The sequence below is a fragment of the Dipteris shenzhenensis genome, chromosome 7, assembly GCF_047967505.1.
Source record: "Dipteris shenzhenensis isolate YYH24624 ecotype China chromosome 7, Dip_SZ_1.0, whole genome shotgun sequence".
In the NCBI taxonomy this organism is placed as follows: Eukaryota; Viridiplantae; Streptophyta; class Polypodiopsida; order Gleicheniales; family Dipteridaceae; genus Dipteris; species Dipteris shenzhenensis.
In genome coordinates this window covers 27932599-27957682 of record NC_141602.1, presented here as the reverse complement: position 1 = coordinate 27957682, position 25084 = coordinate 27932599, and the positions used below count along the sequence as shown (strand labels likewise).

The 25084-nt window shown below is 45.9% G+C and overlaps 2 protein-coding genes across 3 annotated transcripts in view; one reads left to right on the top strand and one right to left on the bottom strand.

Moving 5' to 3' along the window:
• Window positions 1–25084, top strand: part of LOC147900184 (uncharacterized) — a 108048-nt gene that overhangs the window by 66371 nt on the left and 16593 nt on the right. For both annotated transcript variants that reach the window (XM_087377373.1, XM_087377372.1), the window contains one exon: window positions 19111–19250. In XM_087377373.1, coding sequence (XP_087233499.1) covers window positions 19111–19250 — 140 coding nt within the window. The remainder of the gene's footprint in view (window positions 1–19110; window positions 19251–25084) is intronic.
• LOC147900185 (uncharacterized) lies at window positions 6656–7414 on the bottom strand. The gene has a single exon (XM_087377067.1). The coding sequence runs from the start codon at window positions 7412–7414 to the stop codon at window positions 6656–6658; it is 759 nt and encodes a 252-aa protein (XP_087233193.1).

The window sequence follows — 25084 nt, the reverse complement described above, 5'->3', positions numbered from 1 at the left end:
ACTGTCCATCAGGAAATACTATCTGTATACTGCCAATCCCTGCAATCTGACATGCATAGTTGTTCCCAAGATGAACAACTCCATGAGTACCTGTGTAGGAAGTAAACCACTCCCTATGAGGAGTAACATGAAAAGAGGCACCTGAATCCAAGAGCCAGGTGTGCATGTCATGGCCATCAATAACCAAAGCATGTGCTATTACAGCAGAAGAGCATAAAACATCATGTATGTCACTGTCACTGTCCTCTGCTGCAACATTCACTGCATCCAAGTCATCTGCCTTGGCCTTGCCTTTGCCTTTGCTTGCATTTCCTGCATCCTTTGTTTCAGCCTTCTTGGCTTTCTGATCCCATATGAACTTGAAGCACTTCGACTTCACATGTCCCTTCTTGCCACAATAAAAGCATTCAATGTCCTTTTTGCCACGGGACTGACTGCGGGATTTGGACTTACTAGCAGATCTCCCCTTCTGCTGAGTCCTGCCTCTGTCCTGTACCTGCAAAGCATTTGAAGACTTGCTGCCCGCATTATTCTTCCTGCTCATCTCCTCCATAAGGAGAGAGCTCTCTACATCAGCATAAATAAGAGTGGCATTTGAGTTTGACAGGGTGGTCTTGAAAGTGTCCCAACTCTCAGGGAGGGTACACAGCAAGAAAGTAGCCTTGAACTCCTCATCAAGGTTCAACCCCTGTGCAATCAGCTGTGTAAAGATAGCATTGAACTCACTCAAGTGTGAGGTCATAGCTGTACCTTCCTTCATGCAAAGATCAACCAGCTTCTTCAGCCAATAAACCTTACTGGCTGAGCTCTTTTGGGCATATAATTCTTCTAGTCTTTGCCATAGACCATAAGAGGTCTTTTCAGCCTGTACATTGAACACAAGAGTGTCTGAAATAGTGAGCATGATAGCTGCCCTCGCGGACAAATCAAGCTCTTCCCAGTCATCAGCTGCCATATCAGATGGCTTGACACCCTTTACCCTTATGGGCTTAGCAATCTTCTTTAACAGAAGTACATTCAAGCACTGTTCTGCCCATAATGCATAGTTATGTGCTCCTTTCAGTTTCTTTATGTTCAGAATTGAAGAATCACCTCCTCCTGATGCCATATCAGATGAGGAAAGTACCTGACTCCCTGGAAGTAAAAAGACTGAATAAAAGTTCTGATTTCTCAGAAAAGCCTGCTCAATTCAAGAGCCAGAAGCACTCTCAATGGTGCTGTTTTTACTGTCAGTAAAATCTGCAGCAAAACAGTAAATGTCCCTGCAAATACTGTACCTTCTGACAAACTGTTCTGAGCTCAAAAAGGCATAAAAACAGTGATTTCAGACTGCTGTTGCTGCTCAACAAGTGCTTAACAGTGCACAATCATCTGACAAAACCACCAACACTGCTGTAAACACTGCTGTACTGACTGTACTGATCACTTCTCCCACCTCAGATGAGGTATGGCACTGAGTTAAATTGCAGAAACCACTTGACAAACACCCCAAAAACAGTAAATGACCCTTCAGCCTGTCACAAAACCTGCAACAGTAAATGGGATAAATCCCAAGCAATCACCCTTAGACCAAGGGGAGAAAATGCATCTGAAGATCTCTGTCGGTAACCCAAGTGCTATCAAACAAAGTCTGGGCAAAAGCCCCTTGATCTGACACCTGAATCAAGTGGAGAACACCTCAACACTGAGGTAGCATGCAATATGAAATCTCTCTGACACTTGTACCTGACAATGTGCAATGCATAGACTGCCCCTGTGTACTCAGTAACAACACAAATCACAACGTACAGACACCAAGAAGAAAATCTTTTGAGCACTGTCAACGATGGGCAGTTAGGGACCGAGTAAACTCGATGCGCCCTGACCAAGCGTGGCTCAACTGAGATTTTCAAAGTGCGTACAAAGAATGTGACTTGCAACAAATGTCACCAAATGCACTGCGGAAATAAAGCAAATGTGTGCTCCCTGGCTACACACTGCCTCAAGGCATATACTGCAAACACATCCAGGCAAAAGCCCTTTGATAAGGTCACCCAAAACTGAGAATTGCACTCAGTAAATGCATAGAAGCTCCTGCTGTACTTCTGTCCTCGCAGCAGCACGCTTCCCCCCAAAAAAAAAGTTGAGACTTTGCAGCAAAACAAACAAGTCCAGCTGTACTTCTGTCCCCTGCTGTCGACGCCAACCTAGTGTACCTGCAGATGGACTGTCGTCCGTACCCTGCTGTGAAGGACTGTCGTCCGTACCGTGCTGTGCAGGACTGTCGTCCGTACCCTGCTGTGAAGGACTGTCGTCCGTACCGTTGTACGGCTGTCCGTACGACTGTACGGACAGTCCGTACAGATGACGTCGAATAGCTGCGCCCGCAGCTATGGAGCTGACTGATGCAGTCTTGCGACCCGATGACGCCCTGATCTGCTGCCCTGCGCCCTCACAATGCCTCGAAAGGCCTAGCAGCTAGCAGCAGCTGCTATGCAGCTGCTGGCTGCTAGCTGGATGCGGTGCCTCGAGCTGCAGCTAGCAGCTCCTGTGCACGGATACCCGCGACCAGCGACCACCGCCGTGACCACGCCCGCAACGTCGATCTGACCCGCGCCCGCGCTGTCGCCGTCCGTCGCCGCCTGCGCTGTCACAGTCAGTCCGTACAGTCGTACGGACGACGTACGGCCGTACGGATCTGGCCGTACGTCCGTACGGAAAGGGATAGGCAAGGAAGAGGGGGCTTGGGAGAGGAGCTCTGATACCAGTTGTGAGGGGGAAGAGTAGTGGAAGAGAGCAAGAGAGTGAGAGTGAGAGAAAGTGACACTCTAGTGCGGGTGTGAAGTGATAGTGAGCCACACCACAAACTCACTTATGTTTTATTAGGATTAGGTTTACCCTATGACTGTCTTAAGACAGTCATAGGTGTCCTATCTTTAATTCTTTAATTAAGGGTTGGCAATGTGCCTTTACCCCCAACACTGACTTGTGTTGACACATGGTCAACATGTGGTCAACGCCTGTCGACATGTGGTCAACTGCGTGGGGTGTCTATTGTAACAGTGTCCTAACAGAATTGTAGGTAGATGTGGTATGCCAGCGTATTCCACATTGTGTGACTGACTCTATGCGATATGCATTGTACTTGCACTGTACTAATCGAGAAATGCTAAGCTGCTCTTGCCTTTAGGCAATTTCTTTGGCCAGGATAGTTTGTTTTTCTTCAGATGACATTGGTGCAAGCTTTTCGGCCAAAGGATCTATGCTAATTGTGTTCCTGTTGGCTGGTTCATGTCATCCCCAAAGGGGACCACCAACCACGCTGCTCTAATGTGGCACTTGATCACTCTCTTGCAAAGATGTCTTGGTGATGGCTATCAGCCTTTCATTGTGGGCCTTCTTGATTTGGTTAGGGACAATATTTTCATCTTTTAGGATTGAAGTACCAGGGACAATATTTTGTTTAGGATTGAAGTAATATTTTCATCTTAAAAGGAGGCTGTGGATTGGACACAGCATAGTTGTTGGGATCTCACTATTTTGCTTATGGATTATGAAAGAGGTGAATTTTTTCTAAATGCACTCTTCAGTGAATGAGTTTTCAAGATTTTGTATTGGTGTCATTGCATCCTTATACTCCTTGGCCAGTAACTGTGCACTTTATATAGTGACTTGAGGGGACTCCTTTCTCGCTTTGCAATTCCCTTGCGGAAGGGCTGTCCTTTGGCTCTGTATCTTTGTTTTTTTGTTGTAGAGACCATTAATCATTTTCTTTATTTTCCTGACATTTGTCTAAGAGGGAGTCTCAAAACATGGATGCAAGTCTGGGATCTAAGATAGAGACTCGTGGTCTCAGCTACAAATAAATACAATAGAGGAGCAAGTGGATATCCATGTTGAACTGACCTGAAATCTGGAAATCTGAAATCTGTCTCTTGTGACACCGGTGATAAGAACATGTTTGTGGGCTGATCTATAAAGTGAGGATACCCCTCTGATCCAACAGTCAGAAAAGCCAAAACTCAGCAATATCCCCTCCAAGAATTCCCAATCTACTCTATCTCAAGCTTTGCCAAAATTCAAAAGGAGAATAGCAAGATCCTGGTCGTTGTGTTTAGCCCAAACTAAGGCCTTCCAAATTGAGAAGATGTTATAAAAAATACTGCAGCCATGCATAAAGCCGGTTTGTGTTGTGGATCAAATCAGGAAGTAGACCAAGAGTTTAATCGGCCCTTCACTATGTGATCAAATTTCAGCACCCCCCTAAAAATCCCATATGCTCTAGGGAGCTGAAAGAACATGATTGCCAATGGCAGTGAAGAAAGAGGGGGCCAATTCAATCCATACTAGGGCATTTATGTTAGACTTATTATTATATTCTAGGCAATGGCCAATGTAATGTAATAAGTGGGTTAGGGGCACTTTTCCCCCTTAGAGGTTTTTCCCCCTAACCACGGTCTAATCTCTAACTACGGTTAGTGATTAGATAGGGTTTTGTCACTTAGACAAAACCCTTATCTCTTTCTTTTTACTTCACTTCAGTTCAATACACTTTGGGGAGTGAACTACGTTCAGCTCACTCTCTCTTTGCACACTCTTGCTCTTGCTTCCGTTTTCTCACATTTGGTATCAGAGCAGCTCTCCTTCCCGAACTTGCTCCATTGCCCGCAAGCTCGACCTCCAGCTCCCACTCGTCCGTACAGCTTCATCACGACCTGCATTCCGTATAGTCTGTACAGATTCCGTACTAGATGTATGCTCCCGGCCGTACATTGTTGTACAGCCCGCACAGGTTTCGCGGTACAACCTGCCGTCCGTACAATCGCACGGACTGATAGTCCTGCATTTCGTACCTTCTGCATTCCGCACATTTTGTCGTACAGGTGTCCGTACACTGTACAGATTCCGTACAGTTTCGTACAAGCAGCTCGTTGCAGGCTGAAGGTATGCTTCATTTTCTGAGCAGAGTTCATTTGCAGGTTCAGTTGTGCATTCAGCCATTGTTTGGCCTAGCTTTTGGGAGTACATTTGAAGCTTTAGCGGACATTGCAGTTGATCTGCAAGTTTTGGAGGAATTTGGGGCTTTTGCAATTACACTACTGCAATTTTGTAGTGAAATTTGGGGCTTTTGTAGACAGAGTGCAATTTATGCAGCAATTGGGGCGTTTAGATAATTTGCCCTCTTCTGTATGCAATTTCCCACAAGAAATTGGGGATTTTGCGTTTGGGTTGCAATTTTGCAGGTAAAAGGGCATTGTGGAAGTTTACAAGCAGTTCTAGACTCAGTACGAGTCAATTTGCAGACTTTTGCCACTTTTTGCAGATTCTATTTGCAGATTTTTGGGCATTCAGCAGAGCATTTTGGTGCATTTTGAGCCTTGGATAGGCTGTGACAGTATTTGTATACTCTAGAGGCATGATATGGTTGATGCATTGCCTCCTTTAGGGTCACCTCCTCCTCATGCATGTGAAGGTTGCATCCTTGGCAAGATGCATAGACTTCCTTTCAAGAAGGATGGTGTAGTGAAAGCTACACGGAAATTACAGCTTATTCACAGTGATGTCTGCGGTCCCATGAGGACACCTGCTTTTGGGGGTTATCTTTGTTTTGTTACATTCATAGATGACTTTACCAACTACACTTGGGTCTATGGTCTCAAGGCAAAATCAGAAGTGTTTATGCATTTCAAACACTTTGTGGCTATGGTTGAGAATGAGACAGGACTCAAGGTGCAGACACTTTGCACAGATCGAGGGGAGAGTATATGTTTCATGAATTTGAGGCATTTTTGAAGGAGAAAGGTATCACGCATCAGCTTACAGTGAGGCTTACACCTCAACAGAATGGAGTCGCACTGCCATGGAGATGGATAGATGCATGCTTACAAGTAAGAAGTTGCCTCACAGGTTTTGGCTTGAAGGCCTCATGTGTGCTAACTATATTTTAAATCAGGCTCCCACAAAGGCTTTGAAGACAATCACTCCCTATGAGGCATGGCATGGGATAAAGCCTTTAGTGGACCATTTCAGAGTTTTTGGTTGTGTTGCATATGCCCACGTGCCTGTGGAATTTCGACACAAGTTGTCAGATAAGGTACTTAAATGCATTTTTGTGGGGTATAGTTTACAAAGCAAAGGCTACGTCTCTACAATCCTGCTACATGCAAGATTTTTGTGAGTAGAGATGTTATATTCTCTGAAAATTCAGCACATACACATGCTGAATTTCAGATTCCAGCTTCTTCAGATGGTGTGTTTGAGGGGATGCTTCCTATAGCATTTGACTCCCCCGCTGAAAATCAGAATTTACAGCAACCTCCTCTTGATCCACATGCCCCGATTCAACCATTGGCTGATTTTGTACCTCCGCAAGGTGTGGATGAAGTTGTCAGGCAAGAGATTCAAGAGATACATGCAGCCAAAACAGTCCCGAATTGGTTGTTACAGACTCTCAGGGAGAAAGAAAGAAAGAAAGAAAGTTTATTAATGTCCACTGGAGACCTAAAAAGGTCTATGGTACAAAAGAGACCTGCTTATACATCAGTACAGAGAGGGCCATAGGCAACCTCCCTGGGAGTATCATCAGATTCCTCCAAAAAAACAAAACACATAGAACATAAAACATAAAACATAAAAGGAACTAAGTACTAGGCTATGGAGTGGCCATTACATCAGTTTAAGACTGAGGGTCTTTAGATTTTGTCTTAAATTCTCTAATCACTGCAAGACCGTCACGATATACTGCCCATTTTCCTGCTTCCCTGGCTGCCCGAACCTTAGCAAGCTCGGTAGCTTTGTTCTTCAATTGGGTTCTTGTAAGCTCCTCAGCAATCCATATCTTTGTCCCCTTCAGCTTATAGGATTGTCGTAGAATCCTCTTCCTGAGTGTCTTCGAGTTGAAGGTGATGACAACGTGTCTATTCCTAGGCGATAAATAAACTGGGGAAGACTCCTCTTCATCATCATTCTTGTCATCAGTTGGGCTTGCTGACCAATCAACGGCCGGGACTACTGCCTTGATTCTGTCGATTGCCTCTTTGAAAGTGTCATCCTCGTGCTGCCAATCGGGTATTCCCCCTATTCGAATCTTCATAGCATTCTCTTTCCGAAGGTGATGTTCTTGGATCTCTGTTTGGATGTCAACCTTGGATTCAGTTGTCACTTTCACCTGGATGAGCTCTCTAACCGTGGAAATCAGCTGTGATGTTAGGGGCTCAGCTTTACATGTTTGTACGGCTGCTGCAATAATCTCCTGCTTCCCTGGGCCTTCCAAAGCTGCAATACGAGCTAGGGCTTGGGTGAGCTGGGACCTCAGGTCTCGCACTTCTTGCTGGAGATGGTAAATCTGCTCTTGCGGCTTGGTCGGCGTCGGGGGAGGTTGAATCTTATACCTAGAGTACGTCCTGTCGAAGGGAGCAGGGGTTGTGGCTACCATGGCGGAGTAAAGCTTGGGGGGATGAGGGGAGGATGGGCTGGCCATATCGACTATCCCCCTTTTGGCTGGACTAACCCCTTGGCTGGGCCTGGGGTACAGCCCAGCCAAGAGTGGGGAGAGGAAGTGGGGAAGTGAAGAGCGACGAGGGGAGCGATAGGGTTGAGCGACGGGAGCGATGAGGGACGGACGGGGGGGAGCGACGAGGGACGGACGGGGGGAGCGACGGGGCAGAGTGATGGGGGGAGCGACGGGGGTTGAGTGACGAGGGGAGCGACGGGGGGAGGGGTTGAGAGAGAGAGAGAGAGTAGGCTTGAGGCCCCATTGCTTGGCAGGACTCGTAGTGCAATAAGGCACGCAGGGGGGGCTCTTTCAATTGAGACAGCTTATGCAGGGACTCTTCTTGATGAAGAGGAGCTTGACTCTTTTGAAGAAGCAAAGGATAATGTGCATTGGATGCATGCCATGTACAATGAGTTGCAGTCCATAGAGAACAATCAGACTTGGGATGTTGTGGATTTGCCACCAGGTAAACATGCCATTGGTACCAAGTGGGTTTTCAAGGTAAAAAGGAAGCCAGATGGGTCTACAAGGCAAGGCTGGTTGCCAAAGGCTATGCACAAAAGAAAGCCATAGATTATGAGGAGACTTTTGCTCCTACATCCCGGATGACCACCATACGGTCAGTTATTGCAATGGCTGCAAATTTTGTGTGGAATGTCCATCAATTGGACATAAAAACAACTTTCCTTAATAGGGACTTACAGGAAGAGGTTTATGTCAAGCAACCTCTTGGATTTGAACTTTCTGGCAATGCACTTCAGGTTTGCAAGCTTAACAAAGCTTTATATGGGCTGAAACAAGCCCCACGTGCATGGTATGCCAAGATAGATGCATTCCTGGCAAGTAAGGGATTACACAATAGTCCCACGGAAAGCACCCTCTACATCAAGAAGGATGGGGGGGATATGTTAGTCATCATTCTTTATGTAGATGACATGCTGCTCACAGGGTTAAATGAGGATATAATTGCAGATTTCAAAGCTGAGTTGAAAGCTGAATTTGACATAACAGATTTGGGCATGCTAAATTTTTATTTGGGGATCCAGTTTATACAAGATAAGCGTGGCATCGTTATGTCTCAATCCAAGTATGTGCAGAAGCTCTTGGATAGGTTCAACATGCATGATTGTAAGCCTATTGCCACTTTTATGGAGCCGGAGCTGAAGCTTACTATGTATGATGCAGGTGAATCAGTGGATGTCACACTTTACAGCCAAGCTGTTGGATGCCTCATCTACTTGTGCAATACACGGCCCGATATTCAGTATGCAGTATCTCAGGTGAGTAGATATATGCACAGCCCCAAAGACAACACATTGGCAGGCTGTAAAACGCATCTTCTATTATTTGCAAGGCACAAAATCTTTTGGCTTGATGTTTCCCAAGGGGGGTGACTTGCAGATGCATGCTTACAGTGATTCAGATTGGGCTGGAGACTATGATGCCAGACAGTCCACTAGTGGTAATTGTTTGGTACAGGGCAGCTTTCACAGCGACAGTTTAGTGTGTTTGGCTGCGACGTTTGTTCGCTGATCTTCGTCTCATGTTGGAGGGTCCTCCAATTCTCATTGATAGTCAGAGTGCTATAGCAGTGGCAAAGAATCCTGTGTTTCATGCTTGCACGAAGCACATTGAGGTTCATTATCATTATGTCAGAGAGAAGTTGCATGCAGCGGAGATTAGTATGATCTATGTGTCAACACATGACAATGTTGCAGACATCTTTACCAAAGCACTTCCACGTGAGAAGTTTGAGGCATTTTGCAGTGCCCTAAACTTATCTCCTTTTGGTGATTGATCACTACCTTGTACACCACATTGGCACTGCAGGGGGGTGTTAGAATTATTATTATATTCTAGGCAATGGCCATTGTAATGTAATAAGTGGGTTAGGGACGCTTTTCCCTCTTAGAGGTTTTTTTCCCTAACCACGGTCTAATCTCTAACTACGGTTAGTGATTAGATAGGGTTTTGTCACTTAGACAAAACCCTCATCTCTTTCTTTGTACTTCACTTCAGTTCAGTGCACTTTGGGGAGTGAACTACGTTCAGCTTACTCTCTCTTTGCACGCTCTTGCTCTTGCTTCCGTTTTCTCACAATTTACCCTTGTGTAAGGAAAATAATGCAGTCTTCAATCCCATGTTGATGAAAGGTGCATCAAGTGAGATCTAGTAATCGTAGTCACCCCAAGCCCTCAATCTGGCACTACCTCTCCCAAGCGTGTCAAGGTTGGTAATGAGGTTGCAGATGACATAGTTGTTTGTTTGGATGCCTTCCCTCAGATCCTCATCGCTTTTAGGACAGCTTTGTATTTGCTTTGCCTTACAGCAAGAAACCATATTAAGTGGCACAAATCCAACAACTTTTAGTCAGTGATGATGACTCTTTAGATTGGGGTTCAGATTTTGGCTTCACACGGATTCAAAGAGGTCTATTTGCTAGAAACTTGGGCTGTCAGGTGGGCATTTCTCTACACAACAGTTTTCTCCTATATAGGAGAGTATCAGGAGGAAACTCATATTTTGAAGTTCAGCCAAGTTGGATCTTGCTTGTAGAGTGGTTGTAGTCTCTGATTGTATCCATCAATACATCCATTCTCAACGCGTGAGAGAGAGAGAGATTAATGTCCATAGAAGGCCTAGTGGGCCTATGGGACAAAGTGACACCAAAGAGAAAAACTCATACAAGCCACAAGGGGCTGAGGCAAAGGACGCGCTAAGACCCTTTGCTGAGTACTGTGCTGAAATAAAAAGAGCTCAATGGCTCAAACAAAAACAAGTACAAAAAATATATCATATAATATCATGTGCTATCTGCTATCGGGAGCAGGCTGAGAACTGGAACTGGAAACTTGAAAACCGAAACTGGGCACTCTAGTGGCTCTCTGATCTGTCATAGCAAGGTCTTCCTGTGTCGGCACATCTCAAGCAGGTAGAGCCCAATGCAGACCTGGTCATGGAAATGGATCAAGCTTGATAGTGGGCCGAAGCCACTCCCATCCTGATAGAGGCAGTGGTATCGTCTCGGGATCTCATAGTAGGCTGGCGGGTGCAAAGAAAGTGTTTCTTTGTCTCAACCACTCCTAGTGTGCATAGCGTGCAGGTCTGCTACTCTCTAGGTATACGTGCTGCTCTCCCTGTCTCAATCCTCAGCTGATGGGATGAAACCCGCCTCTGCCCAATGGCGATCCTCAGCGCATGTGAGACTCTTCTGTCCTTGAGATATAGGGGTCTGACGATGAATCCCTCCTCTGAGATATTCAGGAGATTATCACGGTAGAATTGTGTCTTGGTGGGGCACTCCTGATCTCCCCACCAAGCTCGAGACGTGGGGAGAGAAAGAGAGAAAGAAAGAAAGAAATTTTATTAAAGTCTTCCGGAGACCGTGAAGGTCTATGAGACTAAAGATAACTAGTACAATGAGCATAACGGTGGCGGTGTCAAAACGAACCGGCCAACCGTTTCTTCAAAAAAGTTATGAAGGACAGTGTGTCTAGTCCTGGTGCAAAAAATGTGTATCTATCTCCAGATGATACAAAAAATGGCACAAAAAAATGGAGCAGAAGGGGGGAGATACAAATATATATATATGCCTGTGGTGATCGTCAGAGGCCAATCATAGAGGGCCCGTCAAATGGGAGGTCGAAAAAACCCTGCGATGCATGATTGGCCTCTGACGTCACGTTGCCTAGTCGAGCTCGGTCGTCGGGGGCGGCGGGAGGCCCTATGTTGAAGAACGAGAGCGACGGTGACCCCGGTAGGGCGTGCTGAGAGCATAGAAGGGATGTCATGGACTCGGATGTGTGAGTCTATCCGCTGGCATAGGTGTCGTGGCTCTGGCTCTCGCTCACGTCCGCGTCGTCGGCTAGACTGAGGAGAGGTATCCTGTGACTGGAAGAAATCAGTGATGGGTCGCTAAGTGTCCTCACGCTGTGTGGGCTGCGCATGCTGTCGTACCTGGAGAGATGCATCTCGGTGGCAGGTCATCTCATGTAAGAAAGCGGCTAGGCACCGCTAGTCCGGGAACTGCAACATGCATGTGAGGGGGCCGAATCCGTCGCAGAATAGGTAGTGGTCTCGGATGGCATAATAGATAGGGCATCTGAAAGCAAAGTGCTCTTCCGACTCGATCTCCTGCAGGTCGCAAAGTGGGCAGATGCGGCCCTCTCGTGGGATATCCTCTGCGCGTCCACTCTCGATCCGTAATCGGTGTGACGAAACCCTAAACTGGCCAAGTGAAATTCGGAGCGCATGCAGTAGATGAATCTGTGTATAGCCCGGGGGCGTGATGAAACCCTCCTGTGAGATCTGGAGGCCGTGTCGGCGATAGCAATCGAGCTTCACAAGAAGCTCGGGATGAAGAAACCAAGTCCTCCAGGTGTGAAGCTGGAGCAGGTCCTCTCGGATGATCTGGTTGACCTCCTGGTCAGTGGGGGAGAAAGGGGATGGTGGAGCGTCGAGGCTATACTGAAAAGGAGGCAACCGGTCCATGTCGAGGCCCAGTAGGGTGAACCAACTGGAAAGGCGTCTATACCAACATGGCTGGTCCCCATCAGCGGATAAGGCCATAGAGGAGGATAGGGCTAGCCAGGGTAGGCGGAAGCGATCGTCGGAAGAGGAGCTGAAGTCCCTGACCTTGTGTAGATAAGTGATAGCCTGGAAGGCCGCATCAAGCTGTATTGGTGATCACTATCAACTATTAGTGATCCCTTACATCCAGTGAGAGAAAGTATTACAAACTTGTCATGTATTGAGTACTTGTTGAGCTAGCTTGTGTGCTAGAGCCAATACTTTGTTGCAATATTCCAGAATCTCTTTCAAGTAGCTTCCTAGCTTTCTGGCTGGCTGCTCCAACAGATTTTCTAGATCTCTGCTGCTCCCATAGCCTTCTTTTCTGTGTGCGTAGGCTCTACATCTCAGGAGTACATGCTGTTCATTCTCTACCTCCCCTGTGGGGAAGGTTTTGCAGGTTTTTCCTTTTCTGGGGATCTTGGGTCTTGCCCATCTACCCCTCTCTACCTCGAGATCATGTGAACTAGTTCTATTTGCAAATTAGATGCCTTTTAAATGTTGAAATGTCTTCCCCGAGGTATTTTTGCATTCCATAGCTCTCTATTGTGTTAATTTCCTGCTGCATTTTTGTTTTTGAGTTTTGCCTAGCATTGTCTGTGTCACAATGTGCCTTATTTCACATGCATGTTCGGGTATATCAGCGACTCTTATAACCCATAACTCCATCCATTTCATCCCCTCTTTGTGCCAATCCATTGTCTGTGTAGCCTTCATTGCCTTGTGTGGTATCCTATTGGTGTCCATTTTATTAACTTTGTTGAGATGAGCCATGAATTGACACAATGGTTCCCCTTTTGGAGGTATCATACCTATTTCCACCAGTAGGATGGGGTAGAGTGTCTGTGCCTTAACCCCTAACTCCCCTGTCAAGAAACGTTTATGTAAGGAGCAGGTAGCAGGAAGGAGGTGGAAGCGTAGATAGGATTAGATGTCACAACAAAAAGTACATAGGAGGGGGTGGATGGGGACTTATATAGTCCCTTCACATTTTCCACCTAAAGGGCCTCTAACTTGGCCCTTTTTCCCCTTCATTACAGCCACCCCTTCCCATAGAATTTTGCCCTCAAAATTTCACAGCATGGCTGTCCAAAAGTGCAGCAAACAGCAACTATTAATCAATCCGGTAGGAGATAGGGGTGGTCCTGGACAATGCTTTCTAGCTGCCATGAATTTTCATCCTTAGGGACTCCCCGCCACTTGATAAGATACTCTATGTAGGCCTTGTTTCGGAGTACATGGTCTCTAAAACCCACGATGCACTCCGGAACGTAGAGGATGTGGCCCTCTTCATCCATAGGCGGCAACTCTGGAAGAACATGGACATGCTGTCCAACATGTGGTTTCAGCAAAGACACAGGGAAAACATCATGGATCTTGGAGATACTGGGTAGCTCCAACTGATATGCTACTTCTCCAACCTTGTGGATGATCTTGTAAGGACCGTAATACCTATGAGCAAGCTTTGTGTTGGCATTACCTTTCAGCGAGGCACAACGGTTCTTATGGAGACACAAATGCACACAATCTCCCTCTTTGAAAGACAAATATCTCTTGCGTTAGGCATCTCGCATATTCTCTTTGCCAACTGGAGAAGGGCATCCATCCTCTCCAATCATTCCGTGCTTGCTGATTTTTCACAGCCATGTGAGCAATTGAAGAAGGCATCCCGACCTTGCATCTGTACATTGCCTCAAAAGGGCTCATGCCAATGGAGAGATGCTTGGTACCGTTGTAGCAAAATTCAACAAGTGACAACCATTTATCCCAAGGCTTTTGAGTGTCATGACCAAAATGCCTCAAATATTCTTCCACCCATTTGTTCACCCTTTCTGACTATCCATCAGTCTCAGGATGGTAAGCAGTTCGTAAAGTACCCATTGCTATAGCTATCTCTTGCCAAAAGTGACCCATAATTTTTTTTTTCAAGAAAATTACTTAATTAAGTATGAACGAAAATTGCGAGAACAAGCTCAAATGTGAGAGTACATCATGCTATGCATGAGGAACAAACAGCTCAAAAGGAGCTAATAAAAAACCAAGGCGGAGGCTGAAAATGCCACCTCAACCCTGAGGGAGACTTAGAGAAGAAAGGAGATCCTCTCCAAACTCTGAAAATTTTTTCATCTCTGGCACTGACAATTTAATAAGAGAAACCATGATGCTTAAAGACATGCTCAATGAATTGCCAAGCAACCTGTGATGCTGAATACTGGGTCTTAGTGGGTATGAAATGGACCTGTTTTGTCATTCTATCCACCACAACAAAGATGCTGTCCCATCCCCGCTCTGTAGAAGTGTGATGCTGAATACTGGGTCTTAGTGGGTATGAAATGGGCCTGTTTTGTCATTCTATTCACCACAACAAAGATGCTGTCCCATCCCCTCTCTGTAGAAGGCAATCATGTGATGAAATCCATTGCTATGTGTGTCCATTTGCCATCTGGAATGGGCCACATATTTAACCACATCTCTCCACACGCCTTCCCAGGTAAAGCTTTGCTTGATTCTTTCATATGTTTTAGTGATACCCGCATGTCCAGCCATGGGAGAGGAGTGCATTTCTTGCAAAACCAATTGGCGGTATTTTGAGTCTGGCACTAAATAAATCCTGTCTTGGGGAATTCTGCATATACTCTTCCTGAATGCCATGAATCCACTCCTGATATATGGTAGAGATAGCAGACAAATTGCAAACCCACATCCTGGACAAGGCATCTGCAACCACATTTTCCTTTCCTTTTCCAAACTCAATGTCAAAATCATAGGATTGGACTGCAGTCAACCACCTCTTGTGCTTATATGACAAATGTGGCTGGGTGAGGAAGAATCTGAGTGTCCTATGATCTGTTTCATCATGCACTTATGGCTATCGTATACAATCCATACTTGATGCACATCAGTGGTTGGATCCAGGATTACAAATTGCTATGAGAGATGAAGTTCTTCTCAAGCAATTCCCACACCTGTACTGCCACTTCCTCCCGCTTAACCTTAGAGAGACGGTATGGGGCTTTGTTTATGGGCTTACTGCCAGGCTCCAGAACAATGGCACGATCCACATCTCTCTTGGGAGGCAATTGGGATGGCATATCAGCAAATATATCACAAACTCCGATAGCAACTGTTGCATATCACAATCCTCAACACGGGGAATGCTACCCCCCTGAGATATTGACACATTCAATGCGTAGAGGGCATGCTCCTTCCTAAGCTCTCTGGCCAACTGCCTTGCTGAAATGACTTGTTATTTAGGAGTGGCAATGCCATGCAATGCTACAGTTTTACCCTTGTGGACAAAGCTGAGTGATAGGGCATTTAAATCCATGCTGATTTTACGCAAAGATTTCAGTCAATCGCAGCCCAGGACAGCATCTATTGGGCCCATATCCATTGCCAAGAGATCCCCAGCAAATTCATAATCCTCAGAGAGCTTGATCCTTGCATCTTGGCAACAAAATTTACTGACCAAATGCTATCCATTTGCCACCTCTACTCTCAGCCCATGATCAATCTCAGTGGCAATCACTCCCACCTTCTGTAAGGTCTTAGAATTGATGAAACTATAAGTGCTACCGCTGTCCACAAGCATGTGAACAGTCCTGCCATTAATTCGTCCTTTCAATCTGATAGTTTCAGCACTTTTGGCACCCATTAAGGCATGAGAAGAGATAGCATAAATTGTTTGCTGCGCACCTCCTTGTCCACAAGAGCATTTCCATTTGCATCCTCTCGCGCAAGAAAAGACATAGCAACCTGATGCTCCACATGAAAGACTTTAGGCCAACGGCCTCGCATGTTTACATGTGGGCTGAGTGTCATCGGATTGTATACCATGCATATTATGTTCATTAGCACCACCGGGATGAAAGGGGAAATCAGACCCCTTCGTGGCTCCAACATGTGGAGCTTCTTTCACGACCTGTGCACCCTTTGAATCATCATGAGTGGCATCCAAAGTCTCAGAAGCATCCATTAAATCCTCATAATCCGATATCTAAATAATCATGCTGAGTTTTGCAGTACCACTGTTATGCATTTTGCAAACTTCCCGATGCTTAGGAGTCCACTTCTCACCACACTTAAAGCATAAGTTTGCCCTCTTTCTGCTGTCCATAATAGCCCTGGTGTGTTGTGTAAATTATGATGTTTCATTTCCAACACTTGGCTTAGCTCGTGGCTTAGCATCAAATGACGTGTATGGCTTAGCATATGTGGGAAACCTCAGAAATGGTGCTGCTGCTAATTTTCTTTCATGCCAATCAGTCACCTTAGGTTTCTTCTCAGCATCATTTGCATTCCCATATGCGGTGACCGTTGTCACCTTATACTTGTTGGCATATTTGGGCTCAAATACCTTTGCCAATGGGCTGCACGCTCAATTGTTTGAGGGTTATGTGCCTTCACATTTGCAGCGAGAGAAGGACTCAATCCGTGGATGAAATGCATCAACTTCCCTCTCTTAGATACGTCCTGTACAAACAAGGCAAGTCTCCAAAAACGTTGCAAGTACTCTTGGACAGTACCAGTCTACGATAATGCATAGAATTCAGCCAGATATTGCTCCAGTATAAGCGGTGATACAAATGTGGTGATCATCAAATCCTTGAACTCTTTCCATGTGGCTGGCCTCTGAGACGAGTCCCTCAAATAACACCACTAGGTATGAGCATAGTCCTGCATGTGCATATCCGCAAAGGTTATGCGATCCTCATCCTGCTTTGGGTAGAAGTAGAAGTGGAAATAATCTTCCAACTTCGTAAGCCACTCCTCCTGCTCATTAGGTGTGCGAGTGTCCCCTTTGAACTTATGCACTGTGAGTTTGTCCTTGATATCCTTGGCTACATAATTCTTGTGTGTAAAACCTTCGGAAGTGCGGGCATCATCATGCTTGAGGTTCACATAATCAGAGAAGGACATTTCAAGTTTGATGGCCCCAGGTAGGGCCTTATATGAGCACAAAGAATTTGCCAGCATGTCATCAAAAGTGGCTTGCTGCCCACCACCAACCCCTTGCTGCGTAGTAGCTGCTGCCATCTGATGCACTGGCTGCGTCTCGCTATAGGTGCTCGTTGGCGTAGCGATAGGTGCATGAACCTCAGGCTGGGTCTCTCTACCAAATGCATCTCTCCGAAATGATGGCATACCAAAGGGATGAGAAGAGGACTGGCCTCTCTCCCAGGGGTATGGGCTGCCATATAAACCCAAGCCAGCTCCAGGCATACTCGCTGGTGCGGTGAAAGGAGCACTAACTAGATGCACACCAACGGGTCGGCCCAAAAGAGATGGCTGAGCCTGCATAGATGCAAAAAGCTGTGAGCAAATAGATGGCTTGACATCTTGCAAGAAGGTGCTCCGTGGCACAGAAAATGCATCATCTAAGTCCAGATAATCCCCATGCTGGGGTACATGCAACGGTCCAGAAGACTGATGCTCATAGGCACGGCCGGCATCTACCATAAAACCCCTGTGTGGAGTAGACAAAACATCCTGAATGTCCGAGTGGTCCCCTTGCTGGGGTGCGGGCTGCTTACCCTTATCCTGCATAGCAATGGCATATGTGATCTGCTGACCAAACTGCTGTCCCATCTGGGCAAGAGCGGTATCGTGCATAGTGCATAGCCAGAGAAGATGGGGTCAGCGGGTGATGAGACTGGTAGGGCGCTGTGTTTGATTTCCGTTAGTCGTCAAGGCGCCCAAACTTCACTAAATCCCCAGTCTTCGCCAGGCTGTATTCGACGTTGAGCATAGATGCTTGCACTTTGAACGCTTGTAGTTGCTGAGTCGGTGTTTGGCGTTGGCACGCTGCTGGAAATTCGGAAAGGGTGAATGGGGTAGCAAGGGTGCCAGAGTCGTGCTCTGATACCAATGTAGAAAAGGGGTAGGGACAGATTTGGAGGAAGGGGGATAGAGGAGCAGAAGGGGGAGAGAGAGGAGAAGGGGTAGGAGTGAGAGAATGAGGTAAGGGGAGAGAGAGAGAGAGAGAGAGAGAGAAAGAAAGAAAGAAAGAAATTTTATTAAAGGTCCACGGAAGGCCATACATGGCCTATGGGACACAAAATCATCCGAAAGGAAAATACATCATCAACGATGCGCCAACTAGGTGGCCTCATCGTAATACCGCTAAGATGCCAAAAATGGCTACAAAAATCCTAGATACCCTCTATTTGCATCCTTGCAACCCTGGTCCTACCAAGAATTGCATGGCATCCCCACACACCTTCCCTTGCTTGTAGTGAAGCATTTTTGAGTCGTTGCTAGCAGCATATTTGTTATGTATTTGCTCATTTCTTGACATGTTGATTGTACGTGTTTCACATTCGTCTTCTCCCCTTGTGCGAGCAAATGCCTTATTCTTTGAGGCACTTGCCTCCATAAAACCCATTCTTTATTTGTATTCTATTATGCAATCTGTTGACAAATAAAATTTCACTAAAATTGGCAAATGACCTTCATAATACCATCTCACATCTTGATTTTTTGGTTTGGAACTAATCACCCTTGACTTCTCTTCCATGTTTTGGAGTGATTTGTGAGACCAATCTTTAAACAGTTCCACAAACTGTATTTGCCATCAGTTAACAATTTTCATACGTACTTTTTCTTGGGGTTTATAGCATGCAATGATGGAAAGTTTTCAACTGAGGATGATAATAGTTGACACCTGCAAAGTTGGAACCACATATTGCTGCTTGCCTCCAGTTGCTTCAGGAGAGGCGAGGTAGACGAGACTAGAGGAGGATGTATTGGTGATGCGCTTTGCATGAAACATCTTGCCATTGCCATTTACAAATGCACAAAGTCAAGCATATTGAAAACCTATGCCTATACTCGCTGTGTTCCTCTTATATGCATCGATGTGTGTCCATTGACATGCCTAGACTCGTAGAAGAAGCCATTAGTTCATTTTTGTCATGCTGGTTTTGCTTTCTTACATGCATCTGATCAATTTGACCTTGCTTGCTTTTCAGAATCTTACAATGTGCTTTCCTTTTCTCACCCACAGATATTTTCACGCGTGCATACTTTGTGCACTTACTTTGTGTGTGCTGCCCTTTTTATGGCAGGTTTGCTAAGAGGAAGCTAGACAATCATAATTTTCTGGGAAACCTATTACAAGTTTCTTATGCACCCATATATGAAACCCCTTTAGATACAAAAGACAAATTGGAAGAGAGAAGGAATGTGGTTTTGCACAAAATAAGATGTAAGTTTTATGTCACCTCCTCTAGCCTGTAAATCACATAAATAAGGCATAAGAAGGGATGCAGGAAAATAGGAAAGCACACATGTAAGGCATCCAGAAAATATGAAGCAGACATGATGTGTTCTTGTACTGCAGGATCATTTTTAAATGCATACTATTGAATTTTGCCATTTCTGCATTTTAAATGTCAGTTTAAGGGAATTCTTCTTTATGTTCTTATAGCATTTGTATCTTCCAACATGTCTTATATGCCTGTGTTTTGTTTGTTTTGAAAAAGTCTACTCCATTTTAGCAACCTTTGCATGATTGCTTGAGAAAGAATCTGCAGTTGTTGCAAAGTTACTCTTTACACACAAAATTTATGGTTGTCTTTCTGCTTGAGGAAAGAATGAGAGCCTGCTTCTCATTGTGTGACCTCTTGGCTTTTCACGGGTTGGGTGTTCACATTGCTTCTGAAGTTATAAATACTCTGCATGTTGGCATACGTATGTGTATGGGTATTATCTTAGTATGTATGGATAAGAGGATGGATTTCATAGCGTGTAATCCCGTACTTGCATGGTGAATTAATCCTCTGATAGAAAGAAAGAGGCCTCACGTGCCTATGAGACAAAAAATTCATCTAAAGTCAATCTCAGTACAAGCCCAAGGGAGTGCATGAAGAAGCTTCTGTGGAGTGCGTAAAGCAGCTCAACATTATTACAAAACATAACAATGTTCTAGTCCTATCATAGGATCAGTTTAAGACTGAGTATTTAGGCTTAGATTTGAATTCCCTAATCAGCGGTTTCCTTTCCCGGTAAACAGACCATTTGCCTCTTTCCTGGCTTCTGCAGTTTGTTAAGCACAATGGTTTTAGTTTGAACTGGGTCGGGGTGAGCTTCTCACATACCTAGATCTTGGTGCCTTTCAGCTTATAGGTTTGTCTAAGACTCTTCACCCATGCGGCCTTGTCTTTAAACATTACTTGTGATTCTGGTCCCTTTTTAAGGAGACCGCATAGGTCTTCCTGATCTCACTCAACATGAGGCGATTGACTCTATCTTCTGTGTACCCCTTTTCATCAAACCAGTCATCCCGCAGTCCCCCCATGTGTGAAATTGAGGCATTATTTGCCCTGGTTTCCTGCTGGTCTGACCTCCTAGTAGACCTACCTCTTCCACTCTTCCACTTTGAGTTGGGCTGAGCCCTTGGTCCAACTCAGGGGTTAGCAGATTCCTGCCCCCATAAGGCTGCTGAGACCTCAGTGAAAAGGGAGGGGAGAGTGAGTAGGGGCTGAGGGGAAGCTAAGCGGGGGGGGTGAGGGGTTGAGCGGAAAGATAGTGGGGGCTGAGCGGAAGGTTAGCGAGGGTCAGAGCTGAGTGGAAGGAGGTGACGGGATGGAGCGGAAGAGAGAGAGAAAGAAAGAAAGAAAGAAACTCTATTAACGTCCACTGGAGACCACAAGGTCTATGGGACAGCAAGAAACCCTCTAGCACATCTGCTTTAGGGAGGGCACATGGCAGCTCCCAAGGAGTGCAAACGCAACCCCCATTATTTTAGAGTACCTACATGATATTCTGAAAGAGTAAACAGCCATACATCAGTTTAAGATTGAGAGTCCTTTGGTTTTGATTTAAACTCTGATTTTTTTTTTCAAGAAAATTACTTCATTAAGTATGAATGAAAACCGCGAGAGCAAGCTCAAATGCGGGAGTACATCATGCAATGCATGAGGAAAAAAACAGCTCAAAGTGAGCTAATAAAGAAACAAGGTGGAGGCTGATAATTCTCCTGGCAGTGGCTGCTCTGGAGGATCCCTGCATGCTCGCCCAAATGGCCATCAGAGTGTTTACTGTGTCAGTCCAAATACTGGCCATAGTTTGGGAAGGGTGAACCTGGATACCCTCCATCGCCTTTGTACACCTGGCTCTCCAAGTATGTCAAGCTGCAATGCTAGCCAAAATCTCCCAAGACGTGTCTACTGAGGCATGAGCAGCTCTGAAAGGAGTGAGGGAAACATCCTGTAGGGAACAAGACTCCACTGAGTGTCGCCGTACAATGAAAGCTGTGGATCTAGATCATGTCCCTCGAAAAACACCTGTGGGCCAGTAAGAGATAACCAAGCCATTGAACCCCAGGTCATATAGAAAGGTGCTGTATGAAAGATGTTGAAAATCCTAGCAACACCTTTCCAGATCGTCCTCGCTTGTCTGCACTCCCAAAGGCAATGCTATACTGACTCAAGTGCCATGTGACAACGAGGACAAGTAGGGTCAGCCCCGAACCTGGATCTCCACTGGTTCATTGCAATCCCTCCATGAATAGAAAGCCAAAAGAAAAAGAGTGATCTTTCTATTCCTGAGGGATTTTCAGAGCCTACGGCAAAAGTTCTTCCGCACAGCTGCGAAACTTTGAAAACTATCCGAATGTAGCGCTCTGGAGGGCCTCCAACCTCTACTGCTGAGATGAAACCTCTGGGCATTTCTAACTGTGTAGCGAAAGAAGGGAAAGCTCTTCTCTCGATGCCCCTTATCAATCCATTCTCACTCCCCTGAGTCCCACTACAAGAACCTAATAGGGGAACCACCATACAGCCAGAGTCTCCAAGACCCCAGTGCAAGGAGAATAGGATCAGGGTCAAGATACCACTGTGAATCCCTGCCCCACTCCATGAATCCTGCAATCCTGACAAGCTGATTAGGGCTACATCTTCACGGTAAACTGCCCATTTTCCATCCTTTCTGGCAGCCCTAACTTTAGCTAATTCAATTGCCTTATTCTTGAGTTGAGCTTGTGTAAGCTCCTCTGCTATCCATACTTTGGTACCCTTGAACTTGTAAGATTGTCGAAGAAGCTTGATCCGCATATCTTTTGACTTCAATGTAAGGATTGCATGACCTTTATAGTGCATAGTAGAAGCTGGCTTGGAGTCATCATCATCCTACTCATCATCCACCACCCATTCAATGTTTGGCAAGCTTGCTTTGATCTTTGTCAATATTTCACTATATGTGTCCTCTTTGTACCAATTTTCTGGGAGTCCCCCTATTCTAATCTTCAATGCATTATCACATCTAGCTTCGTGTTCTTTAATCTCTGCTTGAATATCAGACTTACTTGCTTTGGTGCCCACTTCCACAGTCACTTCTTTCTTAGTAGTTCGTACTTCAATGTGAACAAGATCTTTGATTGGAGAGACTAGTTGCGGAGTAGGGGGGAATCCTTACAAGATTTTACAGCCTCATCAATTATTGCCTGCTTACCAGGCCCTTCTAGAATGTGAAGTTGAGCCTTTACTTCTACCAGTTCCAATCGTAGGTCTCTCATTGCCTGCTGCTGATAAAAAATCTGAATCTTGTTGCTGAAGGAGTTGAGGGGGACTTCGAGGAGTGGGCAGGCCAATCCATAATTGGCTATCTATAGAACCCCCTAGCTTAACCTAACCCCCGGGTTGGGTTGGGGGTTTAGCCCAACTCGAGGTTAGGGCTAGTGTGTTTGTTGCTAGCCGAGGTAATTGCTGGCTGAGACAAAGGGCTGACGGGTGGAGGGCTGCTAATGGGCTGACAAGGTGCTGCTGACGGGTTGTATGGAGAGGTATGGGCTGCTGAAGGAGATGTACGGACTACTGACGGGCTGGTGACGCGGAGAAGTACGGATGAAGAGGTACGGGTTGCTGCTGACGGGCGATGGGCTGTAGGGACGGGAGAGAGAGAGAGGTACAGAGAGTTACGTACGGACGGGGGTGGGGGGGGGGGGGAGAGAGAGAGAGAGAGAGAGAGAGAGAGTATATTAAAGTTTGCTAAAGACCGATGGGTCTATGAGACTGAAGACAAACCTGATACAATGAGCAGAAGGGTGGAGCTACTAAGCGAGCATCCTAACCCATGCTAAAAAACTATGTAGACATAGTCAGTGATATCATAGTACATGTCCACCAGAAACCTAAGCAATCATTTTGGCATCATCATCCTCATGTGGAGACACAGTTTGGTTCAATACAATACAATACAATGTAGAACATCAAGATACACTTGACGATGGACTAGGTAGTGCAGGTAGGAAGCCAGTAATGGACCGTTGTCTGCCATCTTTATGAGTAACTTATCGTGCCCTCTTGGCTGCTACTTGACATTTGACGAGCGCCACTGTAATCCCGGTCGGCTGCACCCCGAGCTTGAAGAGAGAGGAGATGTCAGTGATTGTGATCTGTGAGTCTGTCCTTTGACTGATGTGTCGCATCTCGGTCTCAGGGTCTCTGCCTCTCCTGCTAATCGTGACATCAACCTGCTCTGCCTAGAAGAATTGTGTGATTGTACTCTGGGGGATGGGCCGGGCATAGTCCCCTGCTCTTGTCTCCTCGATCTGATGAGACGATTTGTAAGTCGGCCCGCCTCGTGAATAAAAGTTGCCAGGCATCTCTGGTCTGGGTATAGGAGTCTGGAGAGGCCCTCGAACCCGTCTTTGAAAAGACAATGGTATCATCCACGAATCTCATAGTAGACTGGGGAACGGAAAAGAAAGTGCTCCTCTGACTCCACCTCATGACGCTCACACAATGTGTAGATGCGACTCTCTCTAGGTATCCCCTCTACACGCCCACTCTCGATACGGAGTCAGTGCGATGACACCCGTAACTATCCAAGGGCAATCTTGAGTGAATGTGGTAGGTGGATCTGGGTGGTGGGATGATGAAACCCTCTGCCGAAATGAGCAAGCAGTGGTCTCGATAGAAACTGAGCTTCACAGGGAACTCTGCCTGTGCTAGCCAAGTCCTGAATGAGTGTAGCTGTAGAAGATCCTCCCAAACGATTGAGTTGAATTCGTTGCCCTGGAACGGAACAAATGGAGCATCAATGTTGTACAGGAAGAGTGGCAACCTGTCTATATGAAAACCTAGTCTCTCAAACCACTTGCATGTGCGTGCGTACCAACATCTCTGATCACCCGGAGCTGCTAGCGCCATAGAAGATGCTAGTGCCAACCAAGGTAGCCTGCGTCGCCCTGTGGTACATGAGTCGTATGTGCACACTTGGTAGAGATAAGTGAGAGTCTGGAATGCAGCATCTAACTACAGAGGAGATGACCCGAACTAAGCTTGGATGATCTGATGAGGGATTGATGGCTTGCTGCGTATGATCCGTGAGAGAAGAACCTGTAATCTCTCCACTCGAGTCCACTGTGTGTCGGAGAGGTCTGGTCCCCAACAAGTACTACCGTACATGCCCGAAGGTCGGACCAAGGAGTCGAAAAGGAGAACCTTGGTTCGCGGGAGACCAACGGCTCTATGGGACAGCAAAAGAAACATCTAGTACATCTGCTTAGGGAGGGCCCATGGCAGCTCCTAGGGAGTGCAAAAGCCACTCCAGTTACTTCAGAGTATCTACATAGAATAATTAGAAAAGCATAACCGGCCATACATTAGTTTAAGACTGAGATCTTTTGGTTTTGATTTGAACTCTTTAATAAGTGTTGTGCCTTCACGGTATACTACCCATTTTCCATCCTTTCTAGCAGCTTAACCTTTGCTAACTTCATTGCCTTATTCTTCAATTGAGCGCGTGTGAGTTCCCCAGCTATCCATACCTTAGTCCCTTCCAGCTTGATCTGAAATCTTGTGATTTGAGTGTAATGATAACATATCCTTTGGAGTGTCGTTTATTAGTTGCTCCATCGTCATCATCATCATCCTCATCATCAACCGTCCATTCAATGTTAGGCATGGCTGCTTTGACATGTGCTAAAGTTTCACTAAAGGAGTCCTCCTCTTTGTACCAGTTTTCAGGGAGGAGTCCTACTCTAGTCTTCAATGCATTGTTATGTTTGGCTTCGTGTTCCTTGATCTCTTCTTGAAC